Source organism: Nyctibius grandis, chromosome 9 (assembly GCF_013368605.1).
Source record: "Nyctibius grandis isolate bNycGra1 chromosome 9, bNycGra1.pri, whole genome shotgun sequence".
Taxonomy (NCBI): domain Eukaryota; kingdom Metazoa; phylum Chordata; class Aves; order Nyctibiiformes; family Nyctibiidae; genus Nyctibius; species Nyctibius grandis.
In genome coordinates this window covers 11,636,891-11,651,451 of record NC_090666.1, presented here as the reverse complement: position 1 = coordinate 11,651,451, position 14,561 = coordinate 11,636,891, and the positions used below count along the sequence as shown (strand labels likewise).

Here is a 14,561-nt window from a genome sequence, read left to right as displayed (position 1 = left end):
ACCCAGTTCAAAAGCCTTGTGAGAGTTTCAGTCTGTCCCTCGTACTTCTCAGCAGAAAGCTAATTCAGTTTTCACCGCAGAGGATGAATGTAATTAGCTCGGAGATGGGAGAGGGAAAGTATGTGCCTAAATTGTCTCTTCTCAAAGCCTTCCCTTTGGAGAAGCCACCCTAAAGTAACTCCGAACCAGAGTCGTCTTGCAGATGGGTTCTCCCTGCTTGCAGATTTGTTGAAAAGTTGAGTTTCTGGGGAACAAAGCTATTTTTGACTGAATCAATATTTCCAGCTCCAGCGTTTAACCTAACTCCTCTCTACCTCCCCAGTCCCTGTGCTTGGGAGGTGTAACCGGATGCACTGACACAACTTCCAAGTGTTTGATACTTGTTGAAAAGAAGAACAGTTTTCAATAGGTTACCGTGAATACACATGAACTCCTTTGGGCTCTGTTCTTGTCCCCCTTGCATACAGTGCCGTTCATTCTATCCCTGTGCTATGCATAGAAAACTTCCTGAACTTTCTATCCTGCTGTGACCGAGACCATCCAATCCGTTAAAACTATGAACTTGCTGCCCAGTAAGGATAAGAAGCGCGGGAAAGGGTTTTCAAAATATTTGAAACCAATGAAAGCGATAGCGCACCATGAACGGATGGGCTTTTGGGGCAGAACGCAGCGTTCTGTGGCCAAAATGTTAAACCAATCATTTCTCTGCACATCTATGCGTAACACTTAGAACTGACAGATTCTATCCATTTTTTTCCTGCAGATAGAAATAAGAGTTATTTTTTGTAACTAAGCAACAAAAACCTAAGATACTTACTTAAGTGGTGCTTTACTTGTAGCCACATAAGGAAAAGACAAGGAGTTGCTCGTAGAAAGAACTGCCATTAAATTTATGCCAGCCCAAGTAGGGTTTTTTTCTGAGTAATTTCATTCCAATATTAGATCTATTGAAAAATCATATATAACAAAGAGCTTTTTTCTCTAGCTGCTTGTTTGTAAGAGGAGGTTTGCAAAAATCAAAGTAGTCAACTAAAGTGGTGAAATAGCATATGCTAAGAGGCAATAAACCCCTACTCCTGGACTGGAGGTAAAAATAGTCCTTCACTGCATGGGGGAAGGAAAGGAGGGGAAAGGTAGAAAGTTTCGGGTTGTTTAAAAACTACATACATCTGCAGTACTTCTTGACTTATTCATTTAGCCAATGGAGTAACAAAAGCTCTAACGAAGTAACTTGATGGGCTTTCCCTCAGTAGCTTAGGGGATTCTAAATGAAATGATGCAACAGGTGAATGAAAATGTTTCTGTGGTTCCAAAGGCTTAATTTGACACAGCTTCTATTCCCGCGTTTAGAGGCTGCAAAGTTACACAATGGTTTACTGTCTTGTCCTGCACTTTTAACAACAGTGATACCACAAGAGATTTATTGCAAAATGTTTGTTTTCCTTAGTGCTAGATGACATCTTTACATCACTAAGGTATGTTGGCAGTATTTCTGAAGTTAAATAGATACCGAAAAGAAGTGCTGTATTGTAAAACAGGTCAATGAAGAAGCCAAAGGTGGCTGTGCGTATGTAAATGAAGTAGGATAGTATAGGAGGTTTGTTAAGCCTCTGCCATCCTGCCGAGCGGTCACAGAAATACACAAGGGAACTTCCAATTGCAAAGCTGAACTTAATTATCTCTTGTCTAACTCATTCAGGCTGTCAGCAACTTTTGGACATAATGGTTTTATCGACGCTGTGTCTTTCAGTCAGTGACCTCCTCGTTCTTCTGCTTGGATTCTTGCCAGCGACAAGTTTGGGTTCTGATCTTGTAGAACAGGGTAATTTCCTTTGAGAAATGTGCAGGAATATATTACGTTGCTGGGTCAGGCAAATTGAGAAATAGCTGTTTCTATCTTTCTCTTAAATACTTGAATTCACATTTCTTTCAGTAAAAGAATCTTTGAGGTAATAAGTGTCTAATTATGAGTCACAGAAATGTAGAGGTGACAACAGGCAAAAGAAGTGGATTTTTCCAAATGTTGGGACTCTCTAATAAAGGGATGTGAATTACTTAGAGACATAAAAACATGTTAAAATACTTTGTTGCTATTTATCACTAAAGTAGCCTTGAAACTGGCATAACTAATTAATGAAGGATTCATGCACAATTAGGAAGCCTCTGATCACACAAAACTGCTGTTATATTTTTTATGTCACACGTTCCTATCAGCTTCCTCAGTAGAGAAAAGAGTGCTGGGAACAGTCCTGTGCTGCAGTCATCCCAGCATCTGGAAATAACTCATCCAGGCATACGTTAGAGAATTTTAATGTTGTTCAAAGTGTTGCAGGGGCCTGGGCTGGTTTAGGAGCTGAGAGGCACCGTGGGATACACTAGCAAATCTTTGTCTTCCCAGCCGCTCACTGGCATTTTCAAATCTCTCTCTGATTGTTGAATAGAGGAGTAATGTTTTGAGAGTTTCTTTTCTAGTTCTAGTACTTCTGTCAACAGTGTCAAGTATTCTAGGTTGCTGATTTATTTGTATTCAGAGTATTTTTAAATGATGACTTACGTTAGATGCAGAGGCTTGTGATGAAGCTCAAATACAATGCTTCAGGTTTATTATTTGGAGCACTAAGTGTCCATCTTCTACCAGTCTTCTACTCTTTCGAATTTCAAGACCTCGCACACGTGAGTTTGGGTAGTCATTGCAGAGGGAGTTGCACAAAGATCTTTAGATGTTTTGACCTATTACATTTTGGACTTGCAAAATGTTAGAGAAATTCTTCAACAAAATTGCTCCCAGGTTTGAAACAGAGCAATTCATTGACTGAAAATACAGGAAACGACTTATAACATTTGCCATCCACTCTAAAAAAAAATAGCTTTAACTACAAATGTACACAGTGAATTCAGTGCATGTTGTTTAACATAAGGCCAGAAAGCTCTATCCATGGTTTCAGGCTTCCACCCTTCCTTTAAGTCCCTGCTACAATTAACCTATGAACAAATTGCCCTCTAGCTCCCCCATCTGAATCATTACAAAGGAAAAGTGAACCGTTAATGGCTTTCCCCAAAAGGCTGACCTGTGTTTGTTCACCTTTGATTTCAGGAAGTTTTGCCTTTGGTAGTTTGGCTTTTTGATCTCACTTGAATTGATCATACCCTGCAAGTGATCTCCTTTGAAACAGCCATACTGTTCCAAGGAAGACAGGACCTTCTGGACCTAGGTCTGTTGCAGAGTTGTGGAAACAGATGGCACTTAACTAGAATGTTTTGGGTAGAAGTGGTTTGAGGGATGTAAGAGGGATAAGACCTATCAAAGCCCTAAAAAGAGAAAAAATTGCCCTCGACAAATGAAAAAGAGTCTGATGAGGCCCTGACATCCAGGAGCAGGGTATTAGTAGACTTCATAGTTTTAATCAATTAGCAACAGGACCAGAGGAGTTCTGGGAGGATAAAAAGCATAATGGGAGGCTGCTGGGCATGGAAAGCACTGGAGCAAGTTGTATAAAACTGGTTTCTCAGATGACATTGCAAACATCTGTATTAGAGTCCTTGAGGCCAAAGCTAGAAGTGGCTTTGTAAGTTGTGACCTTATTTATATGCGATTGTGCTGTTTCTGCGGATGCATGCAGCAGGGATTATAGCAGAAGTGTATCTTCCAGCTGTGTAATGTACACAGGCTGGGCAATTACTTATCTCTCGGTGACTTTATGACAGCGCGTGCTCCTTTTCCCTGAGGCAACCAAGCTGCCGTGTCCTCTTGAGCTTATGCAATGCTGCTCTGTTCCTTGTGCAGAACACAGTATTTTCTCTTCTCATTTGATAAAGCTTTTATAATGTCATACCCTGAGCAGGGGCTCATCATGGTGTCTGGGACATCAAGCTCACGCTTCTCTCGCCCACAAAGGCCTATCATTTCCAAGGTGGTTGAATACTTGCCAGTCAGAGAAAGAGAGGAGACATAAGACAGCAGGTCAGCAGAGGGCCAAAGTGAACCTGAATCAAGCACGTATGCTGGAGCCAAGGAAAAGGGGAATGCAATCCAATGAGCATGAAGGAATGGTGGTGCTTTTTCTTGTTACGGACCTCTGAAGTAGGCACAGGAATGAAGCACTGAGACGAGCAAAACTTCCTCTTATCTCTCACGTCATCATTATCTCATCTTGTTTGACTTACTGATAGAAAGTCTCAGAAAGCCTCTTGAGATCTAAATTTATGACACTGGTGTTCTCCACTTCTTCCATTTCCTGCAAATCCACATATACTATAAAGCAAGTCCCAGGTAAGTCACTGTCATAAGAGGATGGAAAGCTTTGCTAGAAGGGAGTTACCAAAAGTGCCTTTTGTGATTTAAAGCAGGATTAATTCTTACATGTGAGAGTGTAATGGAATTTTGTTTTCTGAGGCGATTTCAATCAGACTAACATGCTCTATAATTCATGCAAACCATGGAAATGTCTCCCTTAGGAAGTGAGGAGTTCTACGTGACGTAACTCCAAAATTAAATTCCAAAACTAAATCCAAACTCATATCTGAAAATTGTATATATTCAGTACACGGAAGTTCATGTCACTGACGTTAGCCAAGCAGGAGGATTTGGAAGCTTATCGCTTAAACCTCAGTAACTGAGAACCTGCAGGAAAATCTTTTTAGTAGATTTTTCAAATAAGTCATTTTACTTCGTGCTTGTCTTGGAGTAAAAGCCCACATGTTGTTAATTACTGTTCCTCAGGTGACCTACAGTAATTATTAAATTTAATATTTAATTAATAACATAAAATCTCTTGGCCCAAAGACAATTGAATGTGTTGTTATTGTGAGTGTTTAGGTTGGTTCCTGTTTACTTGGATTTTGCATACTATTTCCTTGATGTCTTAGGGAAAGGCACATGGGGGAGGAAGTGGTAAAGAAGAGATGAAGGAGGGTCAGATGCTTCTTGACCCTGTGAAGCATGTTATTTTTGGAAGAAGGTAGAGTACAGTTGTGGTGCGCAGGGTGCGTTGTCCTCCCTGCAGTATGGTGAGGGATTCCTGACAGCACTTCTCTAGTCTTTCCATTGGAGTAGGGAGAAAGCGTGATGTTTGGAAAAAGTGAAGAGGTAGTATGGAAGTAGAAGAAATCAAGGCTCCAGCAGTTTCTTCAGACAAATGTCAATTGCTAGGCCTGTCACAAAACAGTAGGGAACAAGCTCTGAAATAAGGATGGTTGTTGGGTTTTATTCCTACAAATGCTGCTCCTGACATTTTCTTACCATGTGATAATTATCTTGATTGCATTATTCTGGTATTTTTTCTCAAAAAGTCCATGACATCCTAGGTATAAAATCATTTAAGTCAGTGTTGGTTGTGAGAATGTATGTAGCAAAGCCCACAGTCATTCATCTTTCTCCTGGCTACTAAATAGACAAGGTGTATCCCTTTATTCTGTTTCCATACTTAATCAATATTGTGCAGTTTTATGTCCTGTAACAGGAATTCAACAAGTCCACTAAATTGGGAGTGGATTTATTCAAACTCTCTCATGTATTGGACAGTGATAAATTTCAGCTCTGGTGCGAGGACAGTTTTGGGGGGTGTTGTTGTATGTGTGTTCCTCTCTGACCGTGTCCCGGCAGTGTTGGCACTCTGTGGTCTCTGTTGGCGTCCTCTTCTGGGTAACTAAACCCCTTAAACCTCCAAAGTTTCGGGTTCACCAGTAACTGCACTGAATCTGGGAAAGTTTTAAAGATCATGCAAAAGAGCTTGTTCAAATGACATGATGTGTTTCCTTAAGAAGTTTTTGCATAAACTGTGTCATGCTGATACGTAGAAAATACTGGTTCAATAATTTGGTTAATGCTTGTTCATACGAACATCTTACAAATTAAAAACTTGCTTTATATAACTTAGAATACACTTAAATGTGTTGCTTCCCCTTACCATGGGTACCGCTATTGCTTTCTAGAAGGCAGCAAATTTTTGCTAACTTGGCAATACAGTAGCCTTTTGGGGGAGTTAGAAGAAATTTCACTATGTTCTCTAAGGTTTTAAAAATTAACTCTCCTTAAGAACAAAACCAAAGAGCTACTGCTAAATAATTGCAGTAGGGCAAGGAGTACACAGGACATGCATACATAATGATCTGATATCCCCAGTAGAGACTGCAGTTACACACCCTTTATTTGATAGCCATTTGCAGTTGAGGTCATGTTAAGGTCTGCTAACAATAGGTATGTAGTTGGAGAGATGCTTGCTTTAGGCTAGAGTTTAGGTAGCACTCACGAGTATTACTTGTGTTTCTTACGAATTTTAGGCTGAAGAATACTTGCAAAGCCAGCCCTTCATCAAGTTGAGTGTGGTGTCACTTTCTATCTTAATTTCACTAATGATGGAGAAGCCAGTCCTTACTGCCAGCCTATCATGTTCAGAACCAGTACGCTCCCTTTGGCTACGTGCAGTTGTACCTCTGTTCAATAAGAAAGTGAAAAGTCTGCGTGGCCTATGTAAGACAGAGACAGAGGTCAAGTCCACCAAACCTGAGTTACTGCAATCTCTCTGCCGGGTTCTTGGGTGCTCCTCTTACTCACCATGTGGCCCTTCAGCTTGTCCCCGTGTTCAGAGCATTGGTCTTTGTGTCCTAGGCAACCCCATGGGAGAGCGCTGTGGGAAGACTTGTTTGGAAGAGCGTGATAATCAGTGGCTGGGTGTCAGCTTATCAAGGCAGCCAAAAGAAAATGGATCTATCCTTGTATGTATTAGCCGCTGGAGCTGCGTGTCTGTCTGTCAGACTCCTTCACTTTTCCTTTGCTTCTGTGTCAAACGTCATGTTTGGTTTTTATCCATAGGCTTGTGGACATAGATGGAAAAATATCTTTTACGTAAAAAATGAACACAAACTCCCACACGGTATTTGTTTTGCCATCCCTTCTGATTTTCGAACTGAACTGAGCAGAAGAATATGCCCATGCTATATAGGTAAGTGGAATGCTTGGGCCCTTTGTAAGGGAAGGGTAAGATACATAATTGCATGGTGCGGAGTTTGTGAAGAGTCTGTGTTGCTCTGAGCAGGCTTTCTGCAGCCAAAGGTTTGAAGATTGAGTGCTGATGATACGAGCCTAACTTACGATGTAAATTTATTAGCAAGATGTTTATCACTTCGAAGAAAAGCTGCTTTCAACAAGCAAAAAATTAGTTTAAATAGGCCATCAGAATACTTGCTCCTTGGACTGGATCACTGAAGGATGTGTGCTTCACAAAAAATAGGCCAGTAGAGGACATCCTTCCTTTACTCTGTCATTTGCTTGCTCTGCTCAGGAGAGTGCCTCACAGCAGAGCAGCAGTAGTACCTGCAAGTGATTGTTGCTGTCCCCTCCTTAGCCTTTGATACAAAGCTGCTGTGGTTCCTCGACACAGAGTGTGTCCTTGTTCCTTACTGGCCTCCTGCAAAGGCTGCTGCTGTGGTGTGAGACCTTCAGTGGTACTTCCTCAGAGGACTGCAGGAGCAGAATAAGAGTCAAGACCTGAAGCTATCAAACAAGTCCATCCCTGCCTTCCCTTTCATACCTCCCTCCCATCCAGGAGAATGATCTCGTGACCCTGTCCCTTGCCAAGGCAAGGAAGAGCTGACAATCTGGCCTTTCCATGCAGACTGATAGAGTAACACCATCAAACGTCCCGCTGCTGGCTTCAGAGACTGTTACGAGCATTGGTGAAATCATGCTTTTATCTTTGGTGACTTTTTAAGTGAATGAATCTATGGATGAGACAAAGGGAACCCTGATGGGAGGCAGTTAGCAAAAAGCAGGAAAACAGAGCTGGGAGAGCTGGATATAAAGACAACTGCTAAGGACAATAGATACCAATATGTTTAAGATAGCCATAACACAAGCCCTTCAGAGCAGTAGTGAAGCATCTGAGCGACTGCTATCAAGATACCTAAGCCTGTCGGTCCAATTATGCCTGAATTATACAGAGTGGAAGAGTTAAGCTTATCTAGCTGTGCTGCTCAAACTATTTGTGCTATTTCATTCATGGAACAATGTAAAAAGAAAAGTATAGCCTTTAAAGTCACAAGATTGCAAAGGAAGCTGTGATCAGGTGATACATAGTGCTTTGAGTTTGTTACAATACTATGTTGAAGCTAAAGGCTATACAGTGGAAACCAGTGTTTTTAGTTTTATTACAGAACTGAAAACCAACGTTGTTTTGTTTTTTTTTTAAATTGTCTCAACTTCTGTTGAAGACCTGGTAACAAATTCTGAAACTACATGCTTCTTGTCCTTTTTAATATTTCTTGCCCATTCCCAGATCATGTGCGAAAGTTTGGAGAAGACCATGCGTCATGCCAGGCTGGAATGTCTAGTTTTTACGTTGAGGTGTGTATTAAAGATACCAAACTCCTCTCTCTCTCTCCATATATATATACACTTCCATATATGTATACATACATAAAAGTGTATAGGTAAACGCAAACTTTAACACTTTTTTTTGTAGGAGAGAAAAAGCAGACTTTTCCCATTTCTTTTTAATTGAATCTCGAGAAGACTTACATGATAATTCCCAACTAGTACTTTTACTTTTTATTCCCAAGAATGCTTTTACAGCTTACTAAATCAAAAATTACTTTTCACCTGGAAAAAGAGCATGAATATAACAGAGTATGAGGTTTTATTATTCCCTTTAAAGTAACCTGTTTGATGTAACATTAACACTAATAACGCTTAGCTTCTTGCTTTACAGAGTAATATTCTGTGTTACTTAATCTCCATTTCACCCTAAGGTTATGATACCTAAAAAACTCTTAAGAGAATATCCTGTTTGTTACTCTCTTTTAAGTTGTTCACAGCTCAGTGTTTAATGACCATATTTTTTGAAAGTCTGAAAAATGTTGTCTGTGATCTAGTGGTAATACCGCAGCACTGAGCCAGATGCATCTCCAGTAGCATTTCATTGAGTTCACGGGAGATCTAAAGAGAAGCATTTGACTTGTTTTGCTTATCTTCATGAATATTTAAATATGAATAACATGGCTTTGTTTTATTTTTCTTTTAGGACTTAATTATCATGGGAGCCCCTGGATCATTTTATTGGACTGGTTCTGTTTTTGTATACAATACAACTGCAAATACAATCCACGCTTATACAGATTCAAATAACCAAGTGAAATTTGGCAGTTATCTAGGTACTTAAAAATATTTAATACTTTACAAAAATATAAGTCAAAGAATTAGCTAAATAGCTCATCTTGAAGTGAGTGCGGTGTTTATCAGTGCTTTCTTTATTAATCCCAGAAGCGATGGTTCTAAAGATGTGTTCTGATTTTGTTAAATATAATTTAATTATAAGGCTTCTGCTCTGTTTTTTTTACATGGAAGCTTCTCAAACATTGGATTTCTGGTTTTATCATCTCTTCACTGAGTTTCTATAATTTCTTTATTTAGAAGGTAGAGAGATGCTTCTCGTTAGCAATGGTTTGCACTTCACTGTTAAGTCTGAAATGCTGCCAAGGGCATTTATAGCAAAAGACATAATGATTCACATATAACAGAAATATGAAAAGTTACTTACAGTGAAAGCTGCAAGGAAACAAGTCTTAATTGCATTGTTAATACGGGGGAATGATCTTAAGAGACAGACTTGCCTCTAATCGTGATTTTTTTTTTTTTTTTTTTTTTTTTTTTATTCCAACCATATCTTGGTCTGGATGCATGGGAAGGCAAACCTTATCTGCAAATGTCTGCAGAGCAAGCCATGAAGCTCCTACTCACGTACCTATATCCAAGTAATTAGCTAGATTTAGTGCTAGAATCTTTAGGGGTTTGTGCCAGAACCATCAGCAGCTTCAGTTTTCTCACTACACACTAAGAAAAGCTTGTCTGTGCTTCCTGAACTCCTGAGCAAGAATATTTTTTGCCTGTGACCATTGGGTTTTGCATTTTCCCATTCATAGATCTGGTTCACGTGGATAAACGTTTCCGCTTTCTGATTTCACTCTTCTGACCATAGGAAGCAGGCATACATTATGAAATAACTGTTATGAAATACAAAGTGGCTAACACTTCAGAATTCAGTACTGATCCTTGCAAAGGCTGCAGTTGAGCTCTGCAGGAAAGTCAAGCAAAAGAGATGCTGGGTGGTAAAAGGTGATCAGATACCCAGGTCACTGTGGTTAACCAGTCACGTTTCTAACCTTTCATAGGACAAATGAAAAACTTCAGACAATGCTTGCTCCAGCTTTCCAGTAACAATCAACAGAAAAAACATTGCACCTGTCTGGGGAAAAAAGCTCATTCCAGATTTCTGCTCCTACAAGTGTAAGAGTGAGAACTCCTGTAATGAATGAGTCAGGTCATCAATGGCCAAAAGCCAGACATAGGCAAACGGGTAAAAGCTTGCATAAGGACTGTTCTGGGGAGGGTGCAGGGAAAGCCTTCCCACACATGTGTGGGCTCTCCTAGTTCCCTTGGCCATCCAGGCCCTGAGATCAGCTGGAGTTTGCTTCATAAACACTTGTCCAGTGATCTGGTGCAACCCTAACAGCCAGTGCACTAGCCTGGCAGAGCCATGTGTCCTCTAAACTTGCCCTTTCTACAGGAAAGTGAAGAAAGAGACCGTTGGCTCATCTGTGTGTCTCTACAGTAGCAGCTATGATAAACTTTAAATTTTGCATTCTTCCATGCTACTTAAACCTTCACTTCATTCCCTCATAATAATACATAATGTGGCTGAAAGAATGTAAAGGTACCTTCGTTCCCCTCTCTCAGCTTCTGTTCTGTCCCATCTTTGGCACTGTTTAAGGCCAAAATCTATTTAGGGTTAATTCTGTTACCAAAGATTTTTTTTTTTGAAGACTGAGTTTGCCTCTCCCTTAAATAATGAACAAAAATATCCTTACCAAGTGGTGAAAGTATATTGTGACCAGAGTATAATTCAAGCACATGACTAGACATAATTATCTATTTACACCGTCCTCCTTCCAGCAGGGACTGAGAAGTTGGCTTCTTTATTTACATTTTTCATTAAATTGATGAAGAGTAATAATTAACAAACTAGAGTTCACAGGAAGAGTGTGCGAAAGTATCTAAACATTTTCCATATGTTGGAACAAACAAAGCTGTTTAAGTACCAGACAATTAAAAGACAGAAGAAAGAGAAGCTTGTAGTACATAATGTTTGGTAGTATTTCCTCGACTACTTCAGAGTGTCTTGGAGACTAATAACTGACTTCTTGAAAAGGAACTAGATAAGTCAGTCAGTCTTTCAAATCAGCTGGGCCTGGTGAAAAAGTAACCTTAGGCACTTAACAAACTGCCTTAAAGAAATTACAAAGTAATAGATAGTTTCTTTTAGGAATCTGAGAACAGCAAGTGACATTTCAGAAAACTGAAAAACTGTAGTAATGGTAAAGAGGAGAGAATTCTGGGGTTGGAAATAAAATTTCATTTGGCTATGCCTTTAAATTTAAATTTTAAAAGTCAATTACCACAGTAAAAATGAGGACTGTCTGATTACTTTCTTTTAGTGTGTTTGGCTTTTTGGGTTCTTTTGTTGGGTTTGAAAAAAAAAAACAAACCACAAAACCAAAACAAGTTCATTAGAATTACCACTGCTTACACTTCAGCAAAACCCAAATAACTAGACAATAAAGGTCAGAGGAGGTAAATTAAGGTTCATCCACTTAAGCTTAATTTTTTGTTGAATAAGTAAAAACTACGTGTTGAGCTTTTAATGGTAAATGGCCCCATGCACCTCTTCTAGCTTAAAATATGAAAAGAAAGAGCTGGCTTCATGAGAACTTGAAATTTAGACAGTTTCATCTTCACAGATGAAAGATTTCAGACTCATTCTTGTCTGATCCAAGGTGATTTTTCCATTTTCTCTGTATGCTGTGAAAATCAACAGTCATACAGTAAATGCAAGAGTAGCAGAATATGTTGACTGTCTTCCCAGTTTCAACTGAGCCATAATGTATTTTGGAAAGAGTAAGGATGACTCATGTAGCTACAGATTAAGGTGTTAGCCTTCCGTTTGCAATTCTGTGGCTGGATGTCTGCACCAAAATATGGTCCTGTTTGTTAAGAGCTTTGTATGTCTCCACATACAAAGATCATTTGTTACGTAGATCTGTTTACAAAAGCTGATGCAACATTTTCTTGTTATGTAATCAAGCTTTTGCTCCAGTTTGTTCCTGACATTTTCATATGTGTATATCCACAATGCTGTATGTGTGTGTGTATGTATATGTGCACATGCATATAAGTAGCACGACATGTCCTTTTTGTGCAGTCCAGTTACAACAATTGTCAAAGAGTAACAATTGAATCAAGTGTTTCCACATTGCACTGTACAGACGTTTGATGGTTTTTATTTGTATTACAATATGGACTCACTGAACAATTGTAGAATATGATTAACAGAAAGTGTTTGCAATATATTTTATTAGCTTTTAAAGAAATGAGTGTTTCTGACGCTTGTTTCTGCTTGCTGGAACTTATTGTTTGTATTGACTTTTTGCCTGTATTTCAAAAATTTTCTTTTCTGTTTTAATTGCTAACTTGCATGAGGTCTGAATGTCAGACTCACAATAATTTATGGTGTTGACAGCTTTTATACGTCATGCTCCCACTTTTTTTCTTTATATAGCATTTCCAGTATTGAATAGTGCATTTCTAATTTGCAGGATACTCTGTTGGAGCTGGACATTTTCTGACATCGACCAGTACAGAAGTAATTGGAGGGGCTCCCCAACAGGAACAGACTGGTAAAGTAAGAGATTGTCTGTACTATTGGTTTAAAGAATATACCCCCACATACCCACCCATGATTTTCCAATTTAGGTTAATGTATTACAGACATGTTTCAGATACATATGATTTCTAATGGGGAGAAGAGTCAAAGAAGGAATGAGGGAAGATAGTCTAGATAACATTGCTATGAACTATGGTGTTAAAGAAGGGCACAGAGAGGAAATGGTAAATAGCTGTACCTTGTGACGTTGTGTGTTGCTTTGCTGATTCTCTAGCACATGCTGTAGAGAAAGCACAGGAAAGTATTTCAGATTACTGTTGGCTGAACTCCACTTAAATTTTCTTTTTGTTTCAGGCATACATTTTTAGCATTGAGAAGCAACTAAATATTCTATTTGAACTAAGAGGTAAAAAGGTAAATCTTTTATACTACTTTTCCACACCTTAAAACTTCTAGCATGTCTTCATCAAAATTAAAAAATAATGTGATTTCTTGTTTGCACACAGCTTGGTTCTTACTTCGGAGCTGCAGTTTGTGCTGTGGACCTGAATTCAGATGGCCTCTCAGACTTGCTAGTTGGTGCTCCAACGTATAGTACCATCAGAGAAGAAGGAAGAGTTTATGTCTATATCAATTCAGGTTCTGTAAGTATTTTCTCTTAAAAACACATGGTAACACAATCATTCTAGTATAACAAGCTAAGAAGAAGAGATTTCCTCTCTCTTATCGTACAGTATGTCAGGATATAGGAAAAACTCTAGAGCTGTGGTGACAATCCCAGCAGGACTGTGTAGCACACCTGCAAAGGCTAGCTGTATAAACTATAACGCTGCGTTACTTACGCTAGTGTTAGAACTGAGGACAGACTGTTTTTGTTTCATAGTAACTTCAGGTGGTGACAGCCTGCCACTACAGCCTCTTTGCAAGCTCTCCTCTATTACCATCCTTACCACTGAACTGGCATGTGAAGAGCAACTTACTTAGCACTTCAGAAACAAACAAGGAATGAAAAATTTGTGTGCAATTAGTGGTACCAGTCAGGAAAGAGACTGGCAGTCCTCGGTTTGGCAAATAAAGTAACTGATCAGATCATGCATGAGAATTAGCTTCCTTTTATTCTTTTTAAAGATCAGAAGCAAAAGTATAATCACTGTTTTTTGTGTGCTTTTGAATTTGTCTGGCTTTGTAAATTTTATCTTCATATCTTATTTCCCTTCCTTCCTCTCCACACTGATACATATATATTTTCTTATGCTTGCAATTAACATTTTCGTAACACATTTCCCTCACAGAGAACTACGTCACTCCAGGATACCTACAACTTAACTAAGGCACACACAATACCTTTGAGGCAGCTACTGTTTACTACCTTTTTAGCAAACACAGTTTTCACAGAGCAATAAGCCCCTGTATTCTGATATAAGCTTGCTTCTGTTTACAGGTGTTTGCTATGGGAACACATTACTGTTCACTTTCTTAAAGAACATCTTTCTTTTTCTTTATTATTCTTATATGAAATACTGTTAAATCTTTGATAACGCTTGCTTCTGCACCAAGGAATTCAGTAGGATTATATATTGGCGTCCAAGGCATTTTTAACATTTTGAGTAATATTCCAGGTCACCTGGAAGACGCTTTGTTAATGTGCCATTGTCTCTCTTTTCCTTCAGGAGGCAAAGATGGTAGAACTGAACATAGAGCTCAGCGGGAGTGACTCATATGCAGCCAGGTTTGGAGAGTCCATAGCCAATCTAGGAGACATTGATAATGATGGTTTCGAAGGTAAGTATATAAAAAACCCCACCCTTGGGTTTAATTCTCTCTGAGCAGCGGACTGTCACGATAAAC

At 39.2% G+C, this 14,561-nt stretch overlaps 1 protein-coding gene across 1 annotated transcript in view; it reads left to right on the top strand.

Moving 5' to 3' along the window:
- The window catches only part of ITGA4 (integrin subunit alpha 4), a 37,394-nt gene that overhangs the window by 730 nt on the left and 22,103 nt on the right, over positions 1-14,561 (top strand). The window contains exons 3-10 of the mRNA XM_068407654.1: positions 6,608-6,714; positions 6,812-6,941; positions 8,274-8,341; positions 9,018-9,147; positions 12,646-12,731; positions 13,068-13,127; positions 13,220-13,357; positions 14,384-14,495. Coding sequence (XP_068263755.1) covers positions 6,608-6,714; positions 6,812-6,941; positions 8,274-8,341; positions 9,018-9,147; positions 12,646-12,731; positions 13,068-13,127; positions 13,220-13,357; positions 14,384-14,495 — 831 coding nt within the window. The remainder of the gene's footprint in view (positions 1-6,607; positions 6,715-6,811; positions 6,942-8,273; positions 8,342-9,017; positions 9,148-12,645; positions 12,732-13,067; positions 13,128-13,219; positions 13,358-14,383; positions 14,496-14,561) is intronic.